At 68.1% G+C, this 24,776-nt stretch overlaps 4 protein-coding genes across 8 annotated transcripts; 1 reads left to right on the forward strand and 3 right to left on the reverse strand.

The window, feature by feature from the left end:
* The first annotated feature begins 4,453 nt into the window (after positions 1 to 4,453).
* RPS6KB2 (ribosomal protein S6 kinase B2) lies at positions 4,454 to 9,023 on the forward strand. Of its 4 annotated transcripts, XM_074586462.1 has the most exons (15): positions 4,454 to 4,571; positions 5,706 to 5,740; positions 5,835 to 5,955; positions 6,061 to 6,129; positions 6,218 to 6,365; positions 6,449 to 6,506; positions 6,587 to 6,687; positions 6,830 to 6,920; positions 7,101 to 7,191; positions 7,331 to 7,438; positions 7,570 to 7,632; positions 7,745 to 7,822; positions 7,942 to 8,049; positions 8,139 to 8,251; positions 8,834 to 9,023. In XM_074586462.1, the coding sequence occupies exons 1-15, from the start codon at positions 4,500 to 4,502 to the stop codon at positions 9,006 to 9,008; spliced, it is 1,431 nt and encodes a 476-aa protein (XP_074442563.1). In that variant the 5' UTR covers positions 4,454 to 4,499; the 3' UTR covers positions 9,009 to 9,023. The 4 variants fall into 4 exon arrangements, with proteins under 4 accessions (XP_074442563.1, XP_074442561.1, XP_074442560.1 ...); XM_074586460.1 differs by lacking the exon at positions 4,454 to 4,571 and having other exon boundaries at positions 4,766 to 5,740; positions 7,945 to 8,049; XM_074586459.1 differs by lacking the exon at positions 4,454 to 4,571 and having other exon boundaries at positions 4,767 to 5,740.
* A 546-nt stretch (positions 9,024 to 9,569) lies between these two features.
* Positions 9,570 to 12,311, reverse strand: PTPRCAP (protein tyrosine phosphatase receptor type C associated protein). The gene is made up of 2 exons (XM_074586466.1): positions 12,197 to 12,311; positions 9,570 to 10,995 (listed from the first exon to the last, which is right to left on the reverse strand). The coding sequence occupies exons 1-2, from the start codon at positions 12,197 to 12,199 to the stop codon at positions 10,429 to 10,431; spliced, it is 570 nt and encodes a 189-aa protein (XP_074442567.1). The 5' UTR covers positions 12,200 to 12,311; the 3' UTR covers positions 9,570 to 10,428.
* A 600-nt stretch (positions 12,312 to 12,911) lies between these two features.
* On the reverse strand, positions 12,912 to 19,378 carry CORO1B (coronin 1B). Of its 2 annotated transcripts, XM_074586464.1 has the most exons (11): positions 19,288 to 19,378; positions 17,654 to 17,856; positions 17,424 to 17,546; positions 17,197 to 17,326; positions 16,929 to 17,110; positions 16,589 to 16,708; positions 16,406 to 16,510; positions 16,171 to 16,316; positions 16,003 to 16,060; positions 14,754 to 15,077; positions 12,912 to 13,663 (listed from the first exon to the last, which is right to left on the reverse strand). In XM_074586464.1, exons 2-11 carry the CDS (start codon positions 17,852 to 17,854, stop codon positions 13,535 to 13,537), a joined length of 1,518 nt encoding a protein of 505 aa, XP_074442565.1. In that variant the 5' UTR covers positions 17,855 to 17,856; positions 19,288 to 19,378; the 3' UTR covers positions 12,912 to 13,534. The 2 variants fall into 2 exon arrangements, with proteins under 2 accessions (XP_074442565.1, XP_074442564.1); XM_074586463.1 differs by having other exon boundaries at positions 16,406 to 16,708.
* Positions 19,379 to 20,845: 1,467 nt separating this feature from the next.
* On the reverse strand, positions 20,846 to 22,810 carry GPR152 (G protein-coupled receptor 152). The gene is made up of 2 exons (XM_074586831.1): positions 21,649 to 22,810; positions 20,846 to 21,408 (listed from the first exon to the last, which is right to left on the reverse strand). The coding sequence occupies exons 1-2, from the start codon at positions 22,559 to 22,561 to the stop codon at positions 20,846 to 20,848; spliced, it is 1,476 nt and encodes a 491-aa protein (XP_074442932.1). The 5' UTR covers positions 22,562 to 22,810.
* Between the last annotated feature and the right edge of the window lie 1,966 nt (positions 22,811 to 24,776).

A 24,776-nucleotide genomic window follows, 5' to 3' on the forward strand; every position in this document is an offset into this window, starting at 1 on the left:
GTATTCCATCCCCTGGCATCCCTCCGACTCCCCTGGCATCCCATCCCCTGGCATCCCATCCCCTGACATCCCATCCCCTGGCATCCCCCACCTCCATCCTGGCATCCCATCCCCTGGCATCCCTCCTTCTCCCCTGGTATTCCATCCCCTGGCATCCCTCCAACTGCCCTGGCATCCCAATCCCCCGCCGACATCCCATCCCCTGGCATCCCCCCCACCATCCTGGCATCCCATCCCCTGGCATCCCCCCCGCTCCCCTGCATCCCAAACCCCTGCCCTGACACCACATCCCCTGGCATCCCCCCCTCCATCCTGGCATCCTGTCCCTTGGTACCCGCCCTGTCCTGGCATCCCATCTCCTGGCATCCCCCCTGCCCTGCCGCCACATCCCCTGGCATCCTCCCCTTCATCCTGGCATCCCATCCCCTGCTTCCCTGGCACCACATCCCTTGGCATCCCCTGCTGTCCTGCCATCCCATGTCCTGGCATCCTCCCACTCCCCTGCCACCCCGCCTCTGCCATCCTGGCATCCCATCCCCTGGCATCCCCCCATTACCCTGGCACCTTATATCCTGCCACCCCATTCCCCGGTATTCCCCGCCCGCCCCATCCTGCGACTCCAACCCCTGGCATCCCCCCCTGTCTTGGCATCCCGTCTCCTGGCATCCCCCCACTCCCCTGGCACCCCCATCCCCTGGCATCCCCCCTATTCCCATGGCATCCCCTCCCCTGGCATCCCCACTACTCTCCTGGCACCCCATTCCCTGGCATCCCCCCTATTCCCATGGCATCCCCTCCCCTGGCATCCCCACTACTCTCCTGGCACCCCATTCCCTGGCATCCCCCCTATTCCCATGGCATCCCATCCCCTGGCATCCCCACTACTCTCCTGGCACCCCCATCCCCTGGCATCCCCCCTATTCCCATGGCATCCCATCCCCTGGCATCCCCCCTTCTCCCCTGGCACCCCCATCCCCTGGCATCCCCCCTATTCCCATGGCATCCCATCCCCTGGCATCCCCACTACTCTCCTGGCACCCCCATCCCCTGGCATCCCCCCTATTCCCATGGCATCCCATCCCCTGGCATCCCCACTACTCTCCTGGCACCCCCATCCCCTGGCATCCCCCCTATTCCCATGGCATCCCATCCTCTGGCATCCCCACTACTCTCCTGGCACCCCATTCCCTGGTATCCCCCCCCGGAGCTGGCGCCCCATCCCCTGGCATCCCCCCACTCCCCTGGCACCCCATCCCGTGCTCCCAACATCCCCCCGCCTCCCCTGGAATCCCCCCTCCCACCCCCCCGTACCCCCATCCCTGGGCTCCCCGTGCCCCCTGCCCTGGCACCCCCACACCCTGTCCCCAGCGTCCCCTGTCCCTGCAGCTGGGGGGGCGGGGGGGGGGTCCTGCTGTCCCTACCATGCCAGGGGACAGACAGGGTCCCCCGTTAACGAACCTTTGCTAACGAGGGGTGAGGGCAGCCCCCCCCCCCCCCGAGGCACCCGGGTCACCCCACCAGTGCGGCGGGTGCAGCCTGGGGTGTGCTGGCACCCGCCGGTGTGGGGAGACCCTACAATAACACACCTTTGGGGGGAGACCCTACAATAACAAACCACAATGGGGAGACCCTACAATAACAAACCTTCGGGGGGGGAGACCCTGCAATAACAAAACTCCATAGGGAGACCCTACAATAACAAACCAGTGTGGGGAGACCCTACAATAACAAACCAGTGTGGGGAGACCCTACAATAACAAAACTTTGTGGCAAGACCCTACAATAACACACCTTTGTGGGGAGACCCTACAATAACACACCTTTGGGGGGAGACCCTATGATAACAAACACGAACGGGGAGGCCCTAAAATAACAAACCACAATGGGGAGACCCTACAATAACAAACCAGAATGGGGAGACCCTACAATAACACACTTTTGTGGGGAGACCCTACAATAACACACCTTCATAGGGAGACCCTACAATAACAAACACGAATGGGGAGACCCTACTATAACACACCTTTGTGTGGGGAGACCCTACAATAACAAACCTTTGGGGAGACCCTACAATAACAAACCATCGTGGGGAGACCCTACAATAACAAACACGAATGGGGAGACCCTACAATAACACACCTTTGTGGGGAGACCCTGTAAGAAGCAAGCTGTATCAGGGAGACCCTACAATAACACAGGAGCCCCCAGGGGTGTAAGAGCAGCTGGGGGGAGCCTCCGGGCAGAGACCTGTATGGGGACCCCCCGGGACAAAGGGCTGTCACTGGGGAGACCCTACAATAACAAACCAGCCCCAGGGACCCTATATCACACCTGGCACTTGGAACCAGTGGTTCCAAGCCCAACAGAGCCCCAGACCCTGCAATAACAAGAGAGACCCTACAATAACATACAGCCCTATAGAGCCCCAGACCCTACAATAACAATAGAGACCCTACAATAACATACAGCCCTACAGGGCCCCAGACCCTACAATAACAGTAGTGACCCTATAGCAACACACAACCCCTATAGAGCCTCAGACCCTACAATAACACACACCCCTATAGAGCCCCAGACCCTACAATAACAGTAGTGAGCCTATAGCAACACCCAGCCCCTATAGAGCCCCAGACCCTACAATAACAGTAGCGACCCTACAATAACACACACCCTTATAGGGCCCCATATCCTACAGTAACAACAGTGACCCTACAATAACACCCAGCCCCTATAGAGCCCCAGACCCTACAATAACAGTAGTGACCCTATAGCAACACACAGCCCCTATAGAGCCCCAGACCCTACAGTAACACCCAGCCCCTATAGAGCCCCAGACCCTACAATAACAGTAGTGACCCTATAGCAATACACAGCCCCTATAGAGCCCCAGACCCTACAGTAACACACACCCCTATAGAGCCCCAGACCCTACAGTAACACACAGCCCCTATAGAGCCCCAGACCCTACAATAGCAGTAGTGACCCTATAGCAACACCCAGCCCCTATAGAGCCCCAGACCCTACAATAACACACACCCCTATAGAGCCCCAGACCCTACAGTGACACACAGCCCCTATAGAGCCCCAGACCCTACAATAGCAGTAGTGACCCTATAGCAACACCCAGCCCCTATAGAGCCCCAGACCCTACAATAACAATAGAGACCCTACAATAACACCCAGCCCCTATAGAGCCCCAGACCCTACAATAACAATAGAGACCCTACAATAACACCCAGCCCCTATAGAGCCCCAGACCCTACAGTAACACCCAGCCCCTATAGAGCCCCAGACCCTACAATAACAATAGCGACCCTACAATAACACACACCCTTATAGGGCCCCATATCCTACAGTAACAACAGTGACCCTACAATAACACCCAGCCCCTATAGAGCCCCAGACCCTACAATAACAGTAGTGACCCTATAGCAACACACAGCCCCTATGGGGCCCCAGACCCTACAGTAATACCAGCGACCCTACAATAACACGCAGCCCCTATAGAGCCCCAGACCCTACAATAACAATAGCAACCCTACAATAACATACAGCCCTATAGGGCCCCAGACCCTACAATAACAGTAGTGACCCTATAGCAATACACAACCCCTATAGAGCCTCAGACCCTACAATAACACACACCCCTATAGAGCCCCAGACCCTATTGCAACACACAGCCCCTATAGAGCCCCAGACCCTACAATGGCAGTAGTGACCCTATAGCAACACCCAGCCCCTATAGAGCCCCAGACCCTACAATAACACCCAGCCCCTATAGAGCCCCAGACCCTACAATAACAATAGAGATCCTACAATAACACACACCCCTATAGAGCCCCAGACCCTACAATAACAATAGAGACCCTACAATAACACCCAGCCCCTATAGAGCCCCAGACCCTACAGTAACACCCAGCCCCTATAGGGCCCCAGCCCCTACAATAACAGTAGTGACCCTACAATAACACCCAGCCCCTACAGACCCCCAGACCCCACACACCCCCCCTCCTACAGCACAAGCCGCCGTGTCACCCCCCCGTCCCTCCAGCCCCACCGATGCCCCACAACCCCGCGTGGGCTCCGAGCGGCGTCGTGGCGGGGGTGTGTGTGTGGGGGGGGGGGGGGGGGTGTATCTCCGTCTCCTCCCCCCTCTGCTGTCGTCGCGGCGGCGCCGATGAGGTCGCAGCGACGCGGGGAGGGGGCGGGGGGGGGGGGGGAGGAGGGGGCGTCCCCAGTAAAGGCTGTGAGCGGCCGGCCTGGCTCTGTCGTCGTCCCTGCGCCGCCCCCCCACGGGGACCCCCACACGTACGTGTGTGTGCGCCTGTCACACCCCCCCCCGTGGGACTACAACTCCCGGCGTGCCCCGCGGCGGGGATACCGGGGGCCCCCCGGTGACGCGGAGGAGGGGGCGTGGCCCGAGGGGGGCGGGGCGTCGGGGGCGGGTCCGAAGGGAGGGGGCGGGGCGGGTCCCGCCGGGGTCCCGGTGCGGCGCCGTCATGGCGGGGGTGTTCGACATCGACCTGGAGACGGAGGAGGGCAGCGACGGGGACGAGCCCGAGCTGGGCGCCGTGAGACGACACCGGGGCGGGGAGGGGAAGGGACACCGGGACGGCGCGGGGGGCGGCGGGGATGGGGAGCACGGAGCGGGGATGGGGACGGGGCCATCGGGACGGGGGGGGATGCAGAGGGGGACGGGGGACGGAGCGGGGAGAGGGACGGGGACCCCGGGGTCAGGTTGGCCGTGGGGACCGGGCAGCGGCGGTGGGGGGGGGGGGGGGGTGGCGGGCGGAGGGAGGCTCCCGCGGGGCCGGGCCCCGACTCAGCCCGAAAACATCCGGCTGGGCCGGCATGGCACCTCCTGCCGCCCTCCTGCCTGTCACCGTCCCCGCCATCGTCCCCTCCCTGCCATCGTCCCTGCCTGTCACCGTCCCCTGCCTGACATCGTCCCCGCCATCGTCCCTTGCCCGCCACGGTCCCCTGCCTGACACCGTCCCCTGCCTGCCGTGGTGCCCTGACTGCCACCGTCCCCAGCCTGCCACCATCCCCTGCCTGCCACGGGCACCCCCCTGTCGTCGTCCCCTTCCTGCCATGGGCACACTGCCTATTGCGGGTCCCTCGTCTGCCACCAGTCCCCAACCTGCCGTGGGTCCCCAGCCTGTCACGGTCCCCTGCCCGACAAGGGCACCCTGCCTGCCATGTGTCCCCTGCCTGCCGTTTGTCCCCTGCCTGCCATCGTACCCACCATCGTCCGCTGCCTGCCACTGTCCCCAGCCTGCCACGGTCCCCAGCCGGCCATGGCGCCCTGACTGCCATCATCCCCTGCCTGCCACTGTCCCCAGCCTGCCATAGCACCCTCTCTGCCCTCTGTCCCCTGCTTGCCATCATCCCCACCATCGTTCCCTGCCTGTCATCGTCCCCTTCCTGCCATGGGCACACTGCCTATTGCGGGTCCCTCATCTGCCACGGGTCCCCAACCTGCCGTGGGTCCCCAGCCTGTCACGGTCCCCTGCCTGACAAGGGCACCCTGCCTGCCGTGGGTCCCCAACCTGCCGTGGGTCCCCCGCCTCCTGTGGGTCCCCCGCCTCCTGTGGGTCCCCAACCTGCCATGGGTCCCCTGCCTGCCGTGGGTCCCCAACCTGCTGTGGGTCCCCCGCCTGCCGTGGGTCCCCTGCTCACCACTGACCGTGGGTTCCCTCCCACAGGAGATGGAGCTGGAGCCCCGGGGGAACAGCCTGGAGTAAGTGGGGGGTTGCGGGAGGGTGGGGGGAAGGACACGGGACAGGCAGGGGACAGGCAGGGTGTCCCCCCCCGCTCACCCCGTCTCCCTCCAGGCCGGTGGGGCACTACAAGGAGATCGAGATCTCGGAGAGCAGCGTCAACAACGGCCCCGAGCACATCGGGCCCCACTGCTTCGAGCTGCTCCGCGTCCTGGGCAAGGGCGGCTACGGCAAGGTGGGGGGCACGTTGTGGTGGGGGGACGGATTTTGGGTGGCTCGGGACGGGGGGACACCTTGCTGCGCGTCAGCATCCCCAACCACCCCTTCCATGTCCTTCCAGGTGTTCCAGGTCCGTAAAGTGCAAGGCACCAACACAGGGAAGATCTTCGCCATGAAGGTCCTGAAGAAGGTAGAGCCGTCCTGGCCCTCCCGGCCCCCCCATGGGGAGTCCTGTCCCCCCCGCCCCGCGTCTCACTGCCTCCCCTCCCACATCCCAGGCCAAGATCGCCTGCAACGCCAAGGACACAGCGCACACCCGGGCCGAGAGGAACATTTTGGAGGCTGTCAAGCATCCCTTCATCGTTGACCTCATCTACGCCTTCCAGACGGGAGGCAAGCTCTACCTCATCCTGGAGTGCCTCAGCGGTAGGGCTGGGGGGGTCCGGGGGGGTCCGGGGGGCGGGGAGGCGAGAAGGCTCATGGAGTCCCACTTGGGCGTCTTCTTGCAGGTGGAGAGCTCTTCATGCAGCTGGAGCGGGAGGGCATCTTTTTGGAGGACACAGCGTGGTAGGGATGGGGACGGGGCGGGGTGGGAGGGGGGGGGGGGTCCATCCAGGACCCTGATGCCACTTAAACCCCGCCCCCAGTTTCTACCTGAGCGAGATCACGCTGGCCCTGGGCCACCTGCACTCCCACGGCATCATCTACCGGGACCTCAAGCCGGAGAACATCATGCTCAACAGCCAAGGTGAGCTTGGGAGGGGGTGAAAAAATTCACGGGGAGGGGGTGGGGGGGGGGGCGGGTGCCTGTTGTGTCCATGGGTGACACTGACATTGTCATGTGTCGTCCCCCCCCCACCTCTCCCGCCCTGGACAATCTTCCCCCCCAGGTCACATCAAGCTGACGGACTTCGGGCTGTGCAAGGAGTCCATCCACGACGGGGCCGTCACCCACACCTTCTGCGGCACCATCGAGTACATGTGAGGCGTGGGGAGGTGGTGGTGAGAGGGGAGGGGGCTCGTCCTGATTACCCCCCATCCCCCCCGTCCCCCCCCCCCCCCCCCCCACGCCCCTTCTCCGATCCTGCTCGGGGGCACCCCTGCCACCTTCCTTCCCCTCCCTCCCCCCCCCCCTTCCCCCCCACCCCCGCCTCCTCCCAGGGCCCCCGAGATCCTGGTACGCAGCGGGCACAACCGGGCGGTGGACTGGTGGAGCCTGGGCGCCCTGATGTACGACATGCTCACAGGATCGGCAAGTCCCACTCCTGCTCTTTCCTCCGCGGGGGGGGTGGGTGGTGGTTGAGGAGGAGGGGGGGGGGCGGGTAGGGGTGGCCGTTGCCGGGCGGGGGGGCGGGGGAAAAGGTCCAAGCCTTCCGCGCTGCCGCCCGCAGCCCCCCTTCACCGCCGAGAACCGCAAGAAGACCATCGACAAGATCCTCAAGGGCAAACTGGTGCTGCCGCCCTACCTGACGCCCGACGCGCGGGACCTGCTCAAGAAGGTTTGAGACCCCCCCCCCACCCCACCCCCCGGCTTGTTTACGGTAGGACCTACCAAAAACCCACCCCCCAGGCTTGTTTATGTAGGTCCTACCCCCCTCCATCCCATCTCCATCCCCTTTTCTCTTCCCAGTTCCTCAAGAGAAACCCCAACCAGCGGGTCGGGGGGGGGCCGGGCGACGCCGCTGATGTGCAGGTAACAGGGGCAGGAGTTTGGGGGGGGGGGAAGCCAGGTGGACCCCCTCCCCCCTCCCCCCCCGGCCTCATCCTGCCTGACATTTCCCCCCCTGACCCCCACCCCCCCGCAGAAGCAGCCCTTCTTCCGCCACATCAACTGGGAGGACCTGCTGGCCCGCAGGCTGGACCCCCCCTTCAAACCCTGCCTGGTATGGTGAGGGGGGGGGGGGGTGAGCGGGGGGGGGTGTTTTGGGGTTGGGTTTTTTTTTTTGGGGGGGAGGGGGTGGGGGCACCCACGGGAGCACTCACCCACCGCCCGCCCCCGCAGCAGTCGGAGGAGGACGTCAGCCAGTTCGACACCCGCTTCACCCGCCAGACGCCCGTCGACAGCCCCGACGATGCCGCCATCAGCGAAAGCGCCAACCAGGCCTTCTTGGTATGGGGGGGGGGGGGGGGGGGGGTCACCCAGCACATCCCCACCACCACCACCACCAACAACCTGACCCCCCCCCCTCCTGCCCGCAGGGCTTCACCTACGTGGCCCCCTCGGTGCTGGAGAGCATCAAGGAGGGGTTCTCCTTCCAGCCCAAGGTGCGCTCCCCCCGCCGCCTCAACAGCAGCCCCCGCACCCCCGTCAGGTACCCCCGGGGGGGCACGGGGCGGGGGGGGGGGCGAGGGGGGGGTGGTGGAAGCGGGGTGGGTGCTGTGGGGCACGGCAGCGGGGGCGGGGGGGGATTTGGGATGGGGGCAGCGTTGTTCGGGGGGAGAGGGGTTGGGGCTTTGGGGTGGGAGGGGGGGCACAAGGCGGGGGGGTCCAAGGGGACAGTGCTGGGGGAATAAAGGAGGACGGGGCGGGGGGGGCTTGGTGCCCTGGCACATGTTTGTGAAGGGGTTGGGTACAAGGGGACAGTGCGGGGGGGGCAAGGAGGGGGGGGGGGGGCGTTGGTGGCCCTGCACATGTTGGGGGGGTGTGGGTACAAGGGGACAGTGCTGGGGGGGGGGGGATGAGGAGGATGGGGGGGGCGCTCTTGGTGTCCCTGGCACATACTGGGGGGGTTGTTGGGCACAAGGGGACAGTGCTGGGGGGGGGGGGAAGGATGGCGGGGGGGGGGGGGGGGGTTGGTGCCCCCAGCACACTCCAGGGTTGGGGAAGGGGCTCTGTGGGCACCAGCTGCGGCCCCCCCACTTCTTACCCCGCTAATCCCCCCCCTCCCCTCCAGCCCTGTGAAGTTCTCCCCCTTTGAGGTGTTCAAGCCGGGGGGGGCGGCGGGGGAGCCGATGGAGGTGGGGGGGGCCAGCCTGCCTCCCCCACCCGAGGGCACGGCCCCGCTGCCCATCAAGACCTCCGGGGGGGCCAAGAAGCAGAAGGGGGGCCGGGGGCGGGTGGCCAGGTAGGGGTGGGGTGGGGGGGCCGGGGGACAGGGTGGGGGGTGGTGGTGGAGGGGCCCGGTGCCCCCCCCCCCGAGGGGCTGGGGGTGGGGGGCCTGGACTGCTGCCCCCCACCCAGCACAGCCCCCTGGCCCCGGTGGGGCTGGGTTTGGGGAGGGAGGGGGGTGCCCCACACCCCGGTGGGGGGAGGGGGGGGGGGGCACACCCCGGGGGGGCGGGGGGGGGGGGGAGGGCCCCCTCACCACCAACCCGGGGTGTGCCCCCCCCTCCCCCCACCGGGGTGTGGGGCACCGCCCCCCCTCGCAAGGGTGTGGGCCCCCCCCCCCTCCCCGGGGGGGGGGCGTGGCTGCTGGACACGTGCTAATTAAAGGACTTGATCAGCCGTGGTGGTCCTGTGCTGGGGAAGGGGGGGGGGAACGGGGCTGGGGGGGGGGGGGGACGACACCTGAAGCCGGGGGGGGGGTGGGTTTGGGCGGGGTGGGGGGTTGTCAGGCTCCACCCCCCCCCGCGCTGCCCTGCCCCTTCGCTCAGGCCACGCCCATTTATCAAGCTCCTCCCCCTTCCCCAGGCTCCGCCCACGTACCACACCCTTCCCTTAGCCACGCCCCCCCCCCGCCCGAGCCACGCCCACCTCGCCCTGCCGGCCATTGAGGGGCAGAGTTGCTTTGGGGGGATTTTTTTTTTTTTTTTTTTTTTATTGGTTGGTGCCCAGGCTGGTCCAGCCAATCAGGAGCCTGCGCTGGGGGGGGAGTGGGCAGGAGGGCGGTGTCCCCTGTAAGCGGGGCGGGGCCATTCACACGGGGCCATTCACAAGGAGGGGCCATTCATAGGGTGGGGACAATCACAGGGCAGGGCCATTCGTAGGGAGGGGACATCAGAAGGGAGGGGACATCACAGGGCGGGGCTGTCACAGGGTGGGGACACCACAGGTAGGGGCTGTCACAGGGATGGGCCATTCATAGGGTGGGGACATCAGAGGGAGGGGACATTGCGAGGAGGGTACATCACAGGGCGGGGCTGTCACAGGGTGGGGACATCACAGGTAGGGGCTGTCACAGGGATGGGCCATTCATAGGGTGGGGACATCAGAGGGAGGGGACATTGCGAGGAGGGTACATCACAGGGCGGGGCTGTCACAGGGTGGGGACATCACAGGTAGGGGCTGTCACAGGGATGGGCCATTCATAGGGTGGGGACATCAGAGGGAGGGGACATTGCGAGGAGGGGACATCACAGGGCGGGGCTGTCACAGGGTGGGGACATCACAGGTAGGGGCTGTCACAGGGCAGGGCCATCACAGAGCAGGGCCATTCATAAGGTGGGGCCATTCATAGGGTGGGGACATTCACAGGGCAGGGCCATTCACAGGGTGGGGCTATCACAGGGAGGGGACATCGCAGGGAGGGGACATCGCAGGGAGGGGACATCACAGGGCGGTGACATGTGGCCGTGCCTCCCCCCAGCCCGCCGTCCCCGAGAAGGCATGGAGGTCGCTAAGCAGGACCTCGGCGCTGCCCCCCGCCGCCGGCTCCCCACCCTGGGGTGGGCTCTCCCCGCCCTGGGGGGCCGCCTCGGCCTTCTCCTCCTCCTCCTCCTCCTCTTCCTCCTCTTCCTCCCGCTCCTCCTCCTCCTCCTTCTCCTCCAGCCGCTGCTCCTGGCTCCACGGCATCAGCTCTTCCTCCTCCTGGGGGGCTGCCACCTCCCCGTCCCCTTGGCAGGACTGCGGCCCCGTATCACCTTGTCCCCGCAGCCGGTGCCAGCGTCCCCTCAGCAGCTCCAGCGCCCGCCGGCCCATGGGCCTGGGGTGATAACGCCCGGCCGAGAGGCGGCAAAGATGGTGCCAGGCCAGCGCCAGCCCCACGGCCAGGCAGAGCAGCAGCCCCAGCAGGGCCCCCACCGCCCGGTCGTTGCGGTTCCCCACCGGTTCCCCCGCCGTCACCGTCCCGGCCCAGACCAGTAGCACCAGTACCGGGGGGTACCGGCGAGCTCCAGCCTACGGGCGAGGGCAACGGGGTCACCGCCATGTGCCTGGCAGCCGGCCACGCCGGTTCCCGTAACCTGGGGTGGCCGCCCCCATCCCGGAAAAAAAACCCAAACAAAACGGGGTAGGGCAGGGGCGAAGGGCAGCGGGGACAGGGATGGGGACATTGCCACCCCCCCCACCCGCCCCCCCAACCTTAAACACCTCGCGCTGGTGACAGGAAGCTGCGGTCGGTGGGTGCCGCAGCACCTGCCGGTGCTGGCCCCCCCCCCCGCATGGCTGCACAGCCCCACAGCATCCCCCCCCCCCCATAGCTATCCCCCCCACGGCCTCCACCCTCAGCCCCCAGCCCGCGCCCCGCCCCCCCCCAACCCCACCATGATGCCTGCACCCTCCCTAACATACCCCCCCCCATCTCCCCGGCCTCACTGTGCTGCCACCAATTCCCCCCCAAAAACCCCCACCTCATCCTCCCCCCCCCAGAACCTGCCCTCAACACCCCCCAAAACCTGCCTCTCACCCCCCCAAACCTGCCTTCATCCCCCCCAAAACCTGCCTCTCCACCCCCCACCCCCCAAAACCTGCCCTCAGCCCCGCCAAACTTCCCCACAATCCCCCCCAAAACCTGCCCCTCAACCCCCCCACCCCCAAACCTGCCCTCAACCCCCCCCAAAACCTGCCCCTCAACCTCTCCACCCCCCTAAACCTGCCCTCAACCCCTCCAGAACCTGCCCTTCAACCCCCCCAAAACCTGCCCTCAACCCCCCCAGAACCTGCCCTTCAACCCCCCACCCCCCTAAACCTGCCTTCAACCCCCCCCAGAACGTGCCCTTCAACCTCCCCCCCCAAAATCTGCCCTCAAACCCCCCCAAAACCTGCCCCCCCCATCCCCACCAGGCCCCCCCCGTCATCCCCCCCCCCATCCCTGCTGTGGGAAGGGGATCTACCCCCAGGACCCACCATTGCCGCCCCCCCCCCCCCATCCCCATCCCCTGGGGCAGCACCGGGAGGGGTGTGGGGGTGGCAGTAGCCAAATTTGAATGAGGCACAACCCCCCCCCCCCCCCCCCCGCCAGATTTAGTGGGGGAAACTGAGGCTGGAGAAAGGCCTGCCGCCCCCCCCCTCCCCCCCAGCTCACTCCCATTCTGGGGGATGCCCCCCCCTCCAGGTCCCAGCCCCCCCCCCCCCCACACACACTTTTTGGGGTGCTCACCATCAGTGGGTGCTGCCGGAGCGTGTCCCGGTGCTGCGGGTGCCAGCTGCGCTGGGGGGGGGGCCCCCTTGGCGCTTCCTGCCCCCACACAGCGGATGTGTCGCTGTGGGGGGAGGCGAGGTGCTGGCTGCGTGTGTGCCGGCCCCCCCCCACCCCCACCCCCCCCCCGCCTACCCGAAATGCACCCAGGGGCCTGGAAACCCGGGGTGGCTGCCAGCAGTGGGGACCCGCTGTGTGTCCCCCCCACAGGCCGTCCCCCCGCTCCCCATCCTGGCATCACCAGAGCGTGTGTCCCCGTGTCCCCCCCCCACCCCCGCGCCCAACCATCCTGGGACCACCAACCCCCTTGGGACCACGATGTCCCCAACCCCCTGGGGACACCGCAGGGAAACCCCCCCCCCCCGAACCCCACACAGGGTGATGTGACACACACACACACACACGGGGGACCCCATGGCCCAGCGATGCTTTTGCCGGGGGGTGGGGGGGGGGGGCAAGCGGTCCCCATGGGGTACAAGCCCCCCCCCCCCCGCCGCGTCCCCCGGTTTCCTGCCGAGGCCGGTGCGCTCTCGCCCGTGACCGCGGCGCCTTCCTGTCCCACCCCCCCACCCCCCCCCCGGCTTCACTTCATCCCCCCCCACGCCGCCTTCAGAGCTCCCTGGCCCCACAACGAGCCCCCCCCAAACCCAGCTCCTCCCCCCCCCCAGCATTTTTCTTATAAAGTCCTTTATTTGGAGTGAAAATATAGTTTTTGACCCTGCACTGTAAGGAGGGGGGGGGGGGAACGACACAAGGGAAGGAGGGGGAAGAAGCCCCCAAAATATAGGGGGGACAATATTCCACTTTTTTTGGGGGGGGGGGGGGACGGACACAAAACACGACATACATGACAGATCGTGCCCTGCCCCACAGGAAAGGGGGGGGAAGAGGGGGATGGGGGGGGTGCAGGGGGTAGTGTTTGATCCCAGGAGCATCCCCCAGCCTGAGGACATGGTGGGGGGCGAGGGGCGGGGGGGGGAAATGGTCCATGATTTAAGGAGCGGGGGGGGGGATGGGGGGGCAGCACCCAGTAAGGCAATGGGGGCGAGGGGGGAGCTGCCAGAGGGGCGGCCAGCCCTCCAACGGGAGAAGGACCCAGCTTGGGGGGGGGGAGGGACGGGGGGACACACATGGGGACAAGACCCCAGGGGGGGTGGGAGGGCTCGGGGGACCCTGGGGCGCAGGCATGGTCCCTGGGGGGGGGGTGTCCCCGGAGTTGGTGGTGGTGGTGGTGGGGGGGGTTGGTCCCTGAGGGAAGGGAGAGGGGTTTTGGGGGGGGGGTAGGGGGGGCTGATGTCCCTAGACGTGGCCGTTCTCCAGGCGGCTGAGCTGCTCCTCCAGGCGGGCGATGCGGTGGCCCTGCTCGGCCACCAGCGCCCGCAGCGCGGCCACCTCCTGCAGCACCTCCTCCAGCCGCCCGCCGCCCCCCTGCACGCACAAAACCAGCAAGCACATAGACCCCCCCCCCACCCCCCGGTCAGCCACGCCCACCCAGAGCCACGCCCACCCAGGACACCCCCCCCCTCCCCCCCCTCCCCCCACCACACCCATCTAGGGTTGGGGGGGGGGGGGGGGGGTGAGCTAACCATCACCCCCACCCAATTGACCAGCCTGGCCCCACCCACCCCCCAGCCCCACCCCCCAGAGACCCCGCCCACTTTATAGCCCCACCCCCAGACCCCACCCGCCACATAGCCCCACCCAAAGAGACCCCACCCCCTTTATAGCCCCACCCATTCCATAGCTCCACCCACAAAGACACCCCCCCCCCCGGAGCCCCCACCCACTCCATGGCCCCACCACCCAGCCCCCACCCTCTCAGCCCCACCCCCAGAGCCCCCCCCCACCCCATAGCCCCACCCAGAGACCCCACCCACTCCATAGCCTCGCCCACCCAGCCCCCACCCACTCCATGGTCCCACCCAGAGACCCCACCCACCCCATAGCCCCGCCCATAGAGACCCCACCCAAGGACCCCACCCACTCCACAACCCCACCCCCACAGACCCCACCCACTCATAGCCCCACCCACAGACCCCACCCACTCTGTAGCCCCACCCAGGGACCCCACCCACAGAGACCCCACCCACCCCATAGCCCCGCCCATAGAGACCCCACCCAAGGACCCCACCCACTCCATAACCCCACCCACTCCACGGCCCCACCCACAAAGACAACACCCACCCCATAGCCCCACCCATAGAGACCCCACCCACTCCACAGCCCCACCCAGGGGCCCCACCCACACAGACCCCACCCCCCCTATAGCCCCACCCACCCCATAGCCCCACCCATGGAGACTCCACCCAGAGGCCCCACCCACTCCATGGCCCCGCCCACCCAGACCCCACCCACTCCATGGCCCCGCCCACCCAGACCCCACCCATAGAGACCCCACCCACTCCATGGCACCACCCATTCCATGGCCCCATCCATAGGGACCCCACCCCCGCCATAGCCCCACCCCCAGAGACCCCACCCACAAAGACACACCCCCCACCCCCCCCCCCCAACCTACCGTGTGCACCGCGGGGAGGGTGCCCAGCGCCGGGGGTGCGCTGAGGCGGGCGGGGGCGGCGGCGGCGGCGGGGGGTGTGGAGGGGGGGGTGGTGGCTCCGGCTGGGGGGGCGGCGGCGGCGGCGGCGGCGGCTGGGGGGGGGCGGCTCTCGTGGAGGAGGGAGCGGCGGCTGACCTTGAGGTCCCGCTGCTTGCTGGGGACGTAGGCCTGGCGCAGGGACACCAGCACCGGCCCCGCCGTCCTCCCCGCCACCCACTCCTCCGCCTCCATGGCCGCCTCGGGGCCCGCCGTGTCGGGGTACAGGTCGTCCTGGAACAGGTCAGACTGCGCGCCGTCCGCCCCCCCCCCCGCCCCCCGACAATGTCAGAGGGGACGGTGGGACCCTCCCGGGGACACCACCCCCCCCCCCACCACCACCACCACCCAGGTGCTGCGTCCTCCGCAGGGACCCCCGCGTAAACCCCGCAGGGACCCCACCCCCCACACCCAGGGACCCCACCCGGCCCCCACAGAGACCCCCACCCAGCCTCACTGGGGACCCCCCCACACCCAGGGACTCCCCAAAGCGCCCACTGGGACCCCCACCCAGCCTAATTGGGGACCCCCCTACACCCAAGGACCCCAAAAGACCCCACAGGGACCCCCACCCAGCCTGACTGGGGACCCCCCTACACCCAGGGACCCCACAAAGCCCTACAGGGACCCCCACCCAGCCTGATTGGGGACCCCCCCACACCCAGGGACCCCCCAAAGCCCCTACAGGGACCCCCACCCAGCCTGATTGGGGACCCCCCTACACCCAGGGACCCCACAAAGCCCCTACAGGGACCCCCACCCAGCCTCGCTGGGGACCCCCCCACACCCAGGCACCCCACACAGACCCCATGGGGAACCCCCCACCCAGCCACCCAGGTCCTGCCCAGGGACCCCACCCAGACCCAGCCTGATAGGGGACAACCCCAGACCCAGGGCCCCCCCCCAGACCCCACGGGGAGCCCCACCCAGGCACCGTGTTCTACCCCAGGACCCCCCCCAGCCCTCACTGGGACCCCCACCCAGCCCGATTGGGGACCCCCCCAGGCGGGCCACCATGTCCTTCCCCACATACCCCACGCAGCGCCCCTCCCTGGGGACCCCCACCCAGCCACCTCCCCCTGCCCAGGGACCACCCCCCACCCTGCTGCCAAGCCCCGAGGACGAAGTGGGGGGGGGGGGGAAACCATCCCCATCCCCGCCACCCCCCACCGACCTTCCTTGGCACCGTCATGATGATGGGCTCACACTTGCGCTCGTGCAGCTTGTAGAACCTGCGCGGCGGCGGTGGAGGGGGGGGGAAGTAAAGGGTGGGGAGGTGGAAATGGGGGACGTGTGTCCGTCCCCCCCCCCCCGCCTCACTTTGTCCCCGCCGTGTCCCCACCTGGCGATCTCGCACTTGCTGACGTCCAGCCCCCGCTTGGGCATCCAGCCCATGCCCCGCTGGGGCTCCTTACTGGTGAAGGTGTTGAGGAAATGGATGTAGGGTGGTTCCTCCGTGATCTCGAAGTACCGGATGCTCGAGTCCCCCTGGGGACAACGCCGTTAGCGGGCTCCAGGGGCGGCGGGGGACCGTGGTGAGGCGGGGGGGGGGAGCAGGTGGCACCGCGGGGACGTACCTTGCCGCAGACGTAGACCACGTTGGTGTCGGGGTCGTAGAAGGGCAGCAGAGCCCCGTTGCTGGAGTCCAGCTCCTGCAGCCCCATGGGCTCCTCCAGGTTCTCCTGTGGGGTGAGGTGGGGGGTGAGCCCAGGGGGGACAGCCCGACACGGTCCCTCGGGACCCCCCGGGGTGGCCCTCACCGTGTCCCACAGCGCCAGCTGCCGCTCGCTCATGCGGCTGAAGCCGGTGGTGAAGATCTTGCCATCGGCCAAGAAGATGGCCCGCATGGGCCGAGCCCCTTCGTGCGCCCGCTCCTTCTCCTGGCGAGGGGACAAAAAAGGCTGGGGGGGGTGTGTGTCACGGCACCGTCACAGCACCCCGGGGTGGGGCAGGGGACACCCAAGCGACAGGGGAGAACGGGAGGGAGAAGGGACGCGGGATAGCGAGGGCCACCAGGCGACGAGGGCAGAGCTGGGGGAGGTTTCTCTCCATGGCCCAGGGGACACAGCGGGGTGACGGGTCCCCGCCCAGGGGACTCACGGCCACCACGGTGCCGCGGCGGGGGTCGATGACGCGGACGCTCTTGTCCTTGCAGGCGGTGCAGAAGCGGGCGCCGTCGCGGCTCCAGCTGACGCTGTAGATGAGGTCGGGGTGCAGCCCCTCCAGGCGGTACAGCTCCTCCGCCGTCCCCACGTTCCAGATCAGCACCACGTTGTCGCAACCTGGGGACCCCGAAAGGGCGTTGTCACCTGGGGCCACGTGTGTCACCCCTCTCGCCCAACCTCCCCCCTCCCCGCAAAGCCCCTACCGGCGCTGAGGAGGACGTTGCGGGCGGTGGGGTGCCAGGAGATGATGCCCACCCGCTTGGAGTGTCCCTCCAACACCACCACCGGCTCCGTCAGCGGCTGGCTCAGCCCGTTCTCGGGGATCTGCCACACCTGAGGGGGACAGAGAAGGGGGGGACAGTGGCCAAAGGGAGGGGGACGGCGGCCAAAGGGCTTCCCCCCCGAGCCGTGCCTGCCACCAGCCCCTCACCATGACGGTGCAGTCCTCGGAGCCGCTGGCGATGACGTGGTCGTTGTGGGGACACCAGTCGATGTCCAGGACGGGCCCCGTGTGCCCGCACACCGTGGGGTACGACTTGTCGATGCGCCCGGTCTGGGGACAAAGTGACAAAAGTAAGACAGACGGCTGGAGGCGGAGGTGGGGGGGGGGGGGGCAGCACGGACACCCCCCCGCCGGCCACGTCGCCAGCCCGGTGTCACCTTGTGCAAGGGGAGGACGAGGAAGGCGCCGCCGCCGCTGGCCTCCACGATGATGGCGAGGAAGGCCGGGTTGACGGCGCAGAAGGTGCTGTCCCAGGTGACCCGGGAGACGCGGATGTCATCGTAGCACTGCTCCGTCTTCACCGGTTGCCCGAAAACGTGCCGGAATTTACTCTGTCGCACCACCTTCCGAAACGACATGGCTGGGGAGCGCCCCAGGGCCGGGGGTCAGCGCCGGCTGCGGGGGGGACGGACCCCAAGGATGTGGGGCAGAGCCCAGGCAAGGGAGGCGGGAGGTGACACGGGGCACCCCCCCAGGGGATTGTCCCCGTCGCCCGCCCCGGGTAAAGGGCGGCTCGGCCCCTCCCGGGAGCGGGAAGCCGGGGCTGCCCTGTTGCCCGCTGGGCAAACAAACCCCTCCCGGCCCTGCCCCATGGTGGGGGGCTCGGGGGCGCGGGGGGTGGGGGGGACACGGGACAGGAAGCATCCCACCCGCGACAGGGACAGGGCTGGCCCCTCCGGAGATGGGGACAAGGGGGGACCCCTGGGTAGAGGGATGGGGACAGAAAGGGGGGCTCTGTCGGGTCAGGGGACAAGGGGATGGGGACAGGGGTGGCCTTACCCTGCAGGGTAAGGGGACAGGGGTGGGGACAAGGTTGGGGACAGGGGTGGCCCTCCTGGGCAAAGGGACAGGGATGGGGACAAGGACAGAGATGGGGACAGGGGTGGCCTTACCCTGCAGGGTAAGGGGACAGGGATGGGGACAAAGACAGGGATAGGAAAAGGGATGGGGACAAGGACGGGGACAGGGATGGCCCCGATGAGTAAGGGGACAGGGATGTCCCTGCTGGGTAAGGGGACAAGGATGGGGACAAGGACAGGGATAGGGGTGGCCCCGATGAATAAGGGGACAAGGATGGGGACAGGGATGTCCCTCCTGGGCAAAGGGACCGGAATGGGGACAGGGATGGGGACAAGGACAGGGACAGGGGTGGCTCTGCTGGGTAAGGGGACAGGGATAGGAACATGGATGGGGACAAGAACGGGAACAAGGGTGGTCCTGATGGGTAAGGGGACAAGGATGGGGACAGGGGTGGCCCCAATGGGTAAGGGGATAGGGATGGGGACAGGGGTGGCCCCAATGGGTAAGGGGACAGGGATGGGGACAAGGACGGGGACAGGGGTGTCCCTGTGGGTTAAGGGGGCAGGGATGGGGACGGGGACAGGGACGGGGGCAGGGATGGGGACAGGGATGGGGACAAGGACGGGGACAGGGGTGGCCCTGTGGGTTAAGGGGACAGGGATGGGGACGAGGACGGGGACAGGGGTGGCCCCAATGGGTAAGGGGACAGGGATGGGGCCAAGGACGGGGATGGGGGCAGGGATGGGGCCAGGGGAGGGGCCGGGGCCAGGGCTGACCCCCCGGGGAAGCGGATGGGGGGGCGCCTCGGCGGAGAGTGCCCGGGGCCGGGGATGCCCCCCCGGGGAAGAAGGACGGAGGCGGGGGGGGACGGGGGGGGACACGGACGACAAGGGACCTCGTGGGACAGGGCCGGGGTGGGGACCGGTGTCCCCAGGCCCGGGGGTGGGGTGGGGGGGGGGTGGGTGGGTGGCGGTGCGGTCCCCGCACTCACCGGGGCCGGCGGGAGCGGGCGGCGGCGGCGCGCGGGGCCGGTGGCGGAGGCGGGAGGGGGCGGGGGCAGGAAGTGACCGGGGCCGCCCCGCCCCGCCCCGCCCCGCGCGTGCGCACGGGAGATGGGGGGGGGGGGGAGCCGGTACCGGGGCGGGGGGTGGAACCGGGGAAGGGGGGTGGAACCAGGGCCGGGGGGGGGCGCGTACCGGGGCTCTGCCGCCGTCGGGGCAGCGGGAGCCGCCACGGCACCGGCGAGGGGGGGGACGGACCCCGTGGGGCAGGGTCACCCCGTGGGGAGGGTCCCCGTGGGGAGGGGACACCTTGGGGGGCAGGGTCCTCATGGGGCAGGGTCACCTCGTGGGGAGGGTCCCTGTGTGGGGCAGGGTCCCCATGGGGAGGGTCCCCGTGGGGCAGGGTCACGCTGTGGGACACGGTCACCCCGTGGGGAGGGTCACCGTGGGGCAGGGTCACCCCGTGGGGAGGGTCACCGTGGGGCAGGGTCCTCATGGGGCAGGGTCACCTCGTGGGGAGGGTCCCCGTGGGGCACGGTCACGCTGTGGGACACGGTCACCCCGTGGGGAGGGTCCCCACGAGCACGGTCACCCCGTGGGGAGGGTCACCGTGGGGCAGGGTCCCTGTGTGGGGGACAGTCACCCCATGGGCACGGTCACCCTACGGGGAAGGTCCCCTTGGGCACGGTCGCCCCATGGGGAGGGTCATGGGGCACGGTCACCTCGTGAGGCAGGGTCCCCATGGGCACAGTGTCCCCGTGGGTAGGGTCACCCCGTGGGGAGGGTCCCCATGGGGAGGGGACACCTTGGGGGGCAGGGTCCCTGTGTGGGGCAGGGTCGCCCCGTGGGGAGGGTCCCTGTGTGGGGCAGGGTCCCCGTGGGGAGGGTCCCCGTGGGGCAGGGTCACGCTGTGGGACACGGTCACCCCGTGGGGAGGGTCCCCACGAGCACGGTCACCCCGTGGGGAGGGTCACCATGGGGCAGGGTCACCCCGTGGGGCAGGGTCCTCATGGGGCACGGTCCCTGTGTGGGGGACAGTCACCCCATGGGCACGGTCACCCCGTGGGGAGGGTCATCATGGTGCACGGTCACCTCGTGAGGCAGGGTCCCCATGGGCACAGTGTCCCCGTGGGCAGGGTCACCCCGTGGGGCAGGGTCACCCCATGGGGCAGCGCCCCCATGCGGCACAGTCCCTGCGTGGGGCACGGTCACCCCATGGGGCACAGTCACCCTGTGGGGCAGGGTCACCCCATGGGGAGGGTCCCTATGGGCAGGGTCCCAGTGGGCAGGGTCACCCCGTGGGGAGGGTCGCCGTGGGGCCACGTGGTGGCCGGGCATATGTCCCCCATGGGCACCCACTGAGCCCAGCCTGCGCCACACTGTGCCCCACGTCCCCACGGGTGGCCGTGCCCCACCGAGGCCCCATCTGCGTGGGTGGGCACGGGACGTGCTGGGGGTGACCCCAGCCGGGGGACGGCGGGGACATGGGGGACACCTGGCCCTGTGCCACCCCACGGCCGTGCTGGATGGGGATGGGGGGGGGACAGCTCATGGACCTGCAGGTGGGGACACCACGGGCGCCTCGGATGACGGGTGGGTGACAGCAGTGGGTGGCTCAGGGGTGATGGCAGCAGATGGCACAGGGGTGACAGTGGAAGGTGGGACAGTGGTGACAGTGGTGGGTGGCACAGGGGTGACAGTGGAAGGTGGGACAGTGGTGACAGTGGTGGGTGGGACAGTGGTGACAGTGGTGGGTGGCACAGGGGTGATGGCAGTGGGTGACACGGGGGTAATGGTGGTGGGTGGCACAGGGGTGACAGCAGTGGGTGACACAGGGGTGACAGTGGTGGGTGGCACAGGGGTGAAGGCGGCAGATGGCACAGGGGTGATGGCAGTGGGTGGCCCCAGGGTGACTGTGGTGGGTGGCACAGGGGTGACAGTGGAAGGTGGGACAGTGGTGACAGTGGTGGGTGGCACAGGGGTGATGGCAGTGGGTGACACGGGGGTAATGGTGGTGAGTGGCACAGGGCTGATGGCAGCAGATGGCACAGTGGTGACAGCAGTGGGTGACACAGGGGTGACAGTGGTGGGTGGCACAGGGGTGATGGCAGTGGGTGACACGGGGGTAATGGTGGTGGGTGGCACAGGGCTGATGGCAGCAGATGGCACAGGGGTGACAGCAGTGGGTGGCCTGGGGTTGATGGCGGCGGGTGGCACCGGGTTGGCAGGAGAGGGTGGCACAGAGGGGAGGGTGGTGAGCGCCAGGTGGGCGGGGGGGGCGGGTGGCACAGGGCTGACGGTGGCGGGTGGCACGTGGGCGAGGGCGGCGGGTGGCAGGTGGGCCATGAGGGCGGGTGACAGGCGGGCCAGCAGGGCGGGTGGCAGGCGGGCCAGGCGGTGGCCGGCGCGGGTGCCCAGCAGCAGGTAGAGGCAGGGGTTGAGGCAGCTGCCCAGGTTGAAGGCCAGCCCCAGCAGGTAGAGGAGGTGGCCGGGGGGCTTGGGGACAACCAGCTGCAGCAGCTGGGTGACCTGGAAGGGCAGATGCAGCAGCACGTAGGCGCTCAGCGTGGCCGCCACGATGCGCTGGAAACGGGCCGGCGGGCGGCCACCGTGGCCACGCCGCCAGCGGGCCAGCAGCAGGGCGGCTCCGTGGCACGTCACCACCACCCCGAAGGGCAGTAGCCCTTCCACCACCACCTCCAGCCACCGCATGGGGACCTCCCAGCTCCCTCTCCGGCTACGGCACACCGCCAGGCCGGCCATCACCTCCTCGGCTGCCGACAAGGCCGCGTCGGGCAAGCTGCAAACCCCCGCCACTAGCCACGAGCCCAGGCACAACGCCGCCGGTAAACGGGCCGGTCGCCGGCACCGGTACCAGAGCGGGGTGGCCACTAAGAGGCAGCGGTCCAGGCTGATGGTGGCTAGTAAGAAGAGCCCGCTGTAGTAGCCCAAACCGTAGAGAAACTTGTGGAGGCGGCAGAGGTGGGTGCCCAGCACCCATATGTGGCCGTGGGCCACCGACCAGATCTGCAAGAGGGAGTTGGCCAGGAAGAGGAAGTCGGAGGTGGCCAGGCTGAAGATGAAGGTGGCCAGTCCTCGGCACCGCAGGCGCCAGCCCGTTAGCCAGAGGGTGAAGGCGTTGGCCGGCAACCCCAGCGCCGCGCAGGCCACCATCAGCTGGCCGTCCCACATCAGGGTGCCGGGGATCCATGGGGACAGGGTGGGGGACAGGGTAGGGGACAGCGTGGCGTTCCATGGCTCCATCGCCCGGGCTGCGGTTCTGTGGGCACCACGGGTGGCTCAGGGCTGCGGGAAGGGGTGTCACCCCCGCCCGGGTCACCCCCTCCAGTGTCACCCCCTCCCGTGTCACCCCCTCCCATGTCACCCCATCCTGTGTCACCCCCTCCCGTGTCACCCCCTCCCGTGTCACCCTGCCCTGCAGCACCACGCCATTACCCACCCAGTGTCCCCCCCCCGACCTCGCCCTGCCTTCATTTCGGGGTGCCCCCCCCCAATCCCCCCCCATGGCATCCCCGTCCCTCCCCCCCCGGCCACCCCATGCCCACCGAGGCCATCACACCCCGGCCAAGCCTGGGGACACCCTGCCTGGGGTCGGGGGGGGGTGTCCATGTCAATAATTAACGTAGGACCTACCTTAATGGCGGGGAGGGCTCGGGCGGAGGCGGCGGGTGGGGGGCACCCGGCTGTGGGGTGCCCTATATGTGGGAGTGGGTGGGAGGGGCTGCAATTTCGAAGCTCCTCCCACTATCCCCCCCCCCCCTTTGGCAGTGACCCCCCCCAAATGTCCCCTGTCCCCCCCCAGCTCTGACCCTGCGGGCAGCTCTGCGGGGAGGGGTGGGGTGGCTCCAGCCGTGCCTCAGTTTCCCCACCCAGTGGGGGGGGGGGGGGAACGGACAGACGCGTGGGTCACTCGCTCCCCGTTATCAGGCAGGACGGAAGCAGCCCCGCTATCGCTGCTTGGGGACGGTGACATGGAGCAGGGGGGACAGCCGGGGGACAGGACCCCCCTTCTCACTCCTGGCCACCCAGTTCTGGCCCCGTGGGGCACAGGGTTGGGGGTCCCGGAGCCCCCGGGGTGGGGACGTGGGGACACATGCGCCGTGGCCATGCCAGCGGGGGCCGGTACGGTGGCGTGACAGTGTCCCCGCGATGGCATCTCCCCATCACGCGCTGGCTTCCTGCTGCCACCCGCCAGGCAGATGCTGAGCCAGGCTGATGGTATCACGGTGACGCAGGGCGGGGGGGCCGGGGCCACCACGGCATCCAGCAATGTCACATCCCGGCTGGGGGGATGGGTCCCCGTGCTGGGGATGGGTGTCTGGGCTGGGGACACGGGTGGTGGCCACGGGGTAACGGTGTTGGGGAAGTGGGTTGGTGCTGGGGACACTGGTGGTGGCCATGGCATGAGAGTGTTGGGGACACCGTTTGGTGCTGGGGACATGGGTGGTGGCCTTGAGGTATCAGTGCTGGGGACATGGGTTGGTGCTGGGGACACGGGTGGTGGCCATGGGGTGAGAGCATTGGGGACATGGGTTGGTGTTGGGGACACGGGTGGTGGCCATGGCATGAGAGTGTTGGGGACACCATTTGGTGCTGGGGACACTGGTGGTGGCCTTGAGGTGTCAGCGCTGGGGACGTGGGTTTGGTGCTGGGGACACGGGTGGTGGCCACGGGGTAACAGTGTTGGGGACATGGGTTGGTGTTGGGGACACGGCTGGTGGCCATGGCATGAGAGCGTTGGGGACACTGTTTGGTGCTGTGGACACTGGTGGTGGCCACGGCATGAGAGTGTTGGGGACACCGTTTGGTGCTGGGGACACTGGTGGTGGCCTTGAGGTGTCAGCGCTGGGGACGTGGGTTTGGTGCTGGGGACACAGGTGGTGGCCACGGGGTAACAGTGTTGGGGACATGGGTTGGTGTTGGGGACACAGCTGGTGGCCATGGCATGAGAGTGTTGGGGACACCATTTGGTGCTGGGGACACTGGTGGTGGCCTTGAGGTGAGAGTGTTGGGGACATGGTTTATTGCTGGGGACACAGGTGGTGGCCACGGGGTAACAGTGTTGGAGACATGGGTTTGTGCTGGGGACACTGGTGGTGGCCATGGGGTGAGAGTGTTGGGGACGTGGGTTGGTGTTGGGGACACGGGTGGTGTCCATGGCATGAGAGTGTTGGGGACACCGTTTGGTGCTGGGGACATGGGTGGAGGCCTTGAGGTGTCAGCGCTGGGGACATGTTTTTTTGCTGGGGACACTGGTGGTGGCCACGGGGTAAGAGTGCTGGGGACACGGTTTATTGCTGGGGACACTGGTGGTGGCCTTGGAGTGAGAGTGTTGGGGACGTGGGTTGGGTGCTGGGGACACGGGTGGTGGCCGTGGGGTGCCGGCGTTGGGGACGTGGGTCGGTGCCGGTGCAGGGACCCGGAGGATGTCCCCAGGACACGCGCTGGGGACCCGGCC

This window comes from Larus michahellis, chromosome 4 (genome assembly GCF_964199755.1).
Source record: "Larus michahellis chromosome 4, bLarMic1.1, whole genome shotgun sequence".
Classification (NCBI taxonomy): domain Eukaryota; kingdom Metazoa; phylum Chordata; class Aves; order Charadriiformes; family Laridae; genus Larus; species Larus michahellis.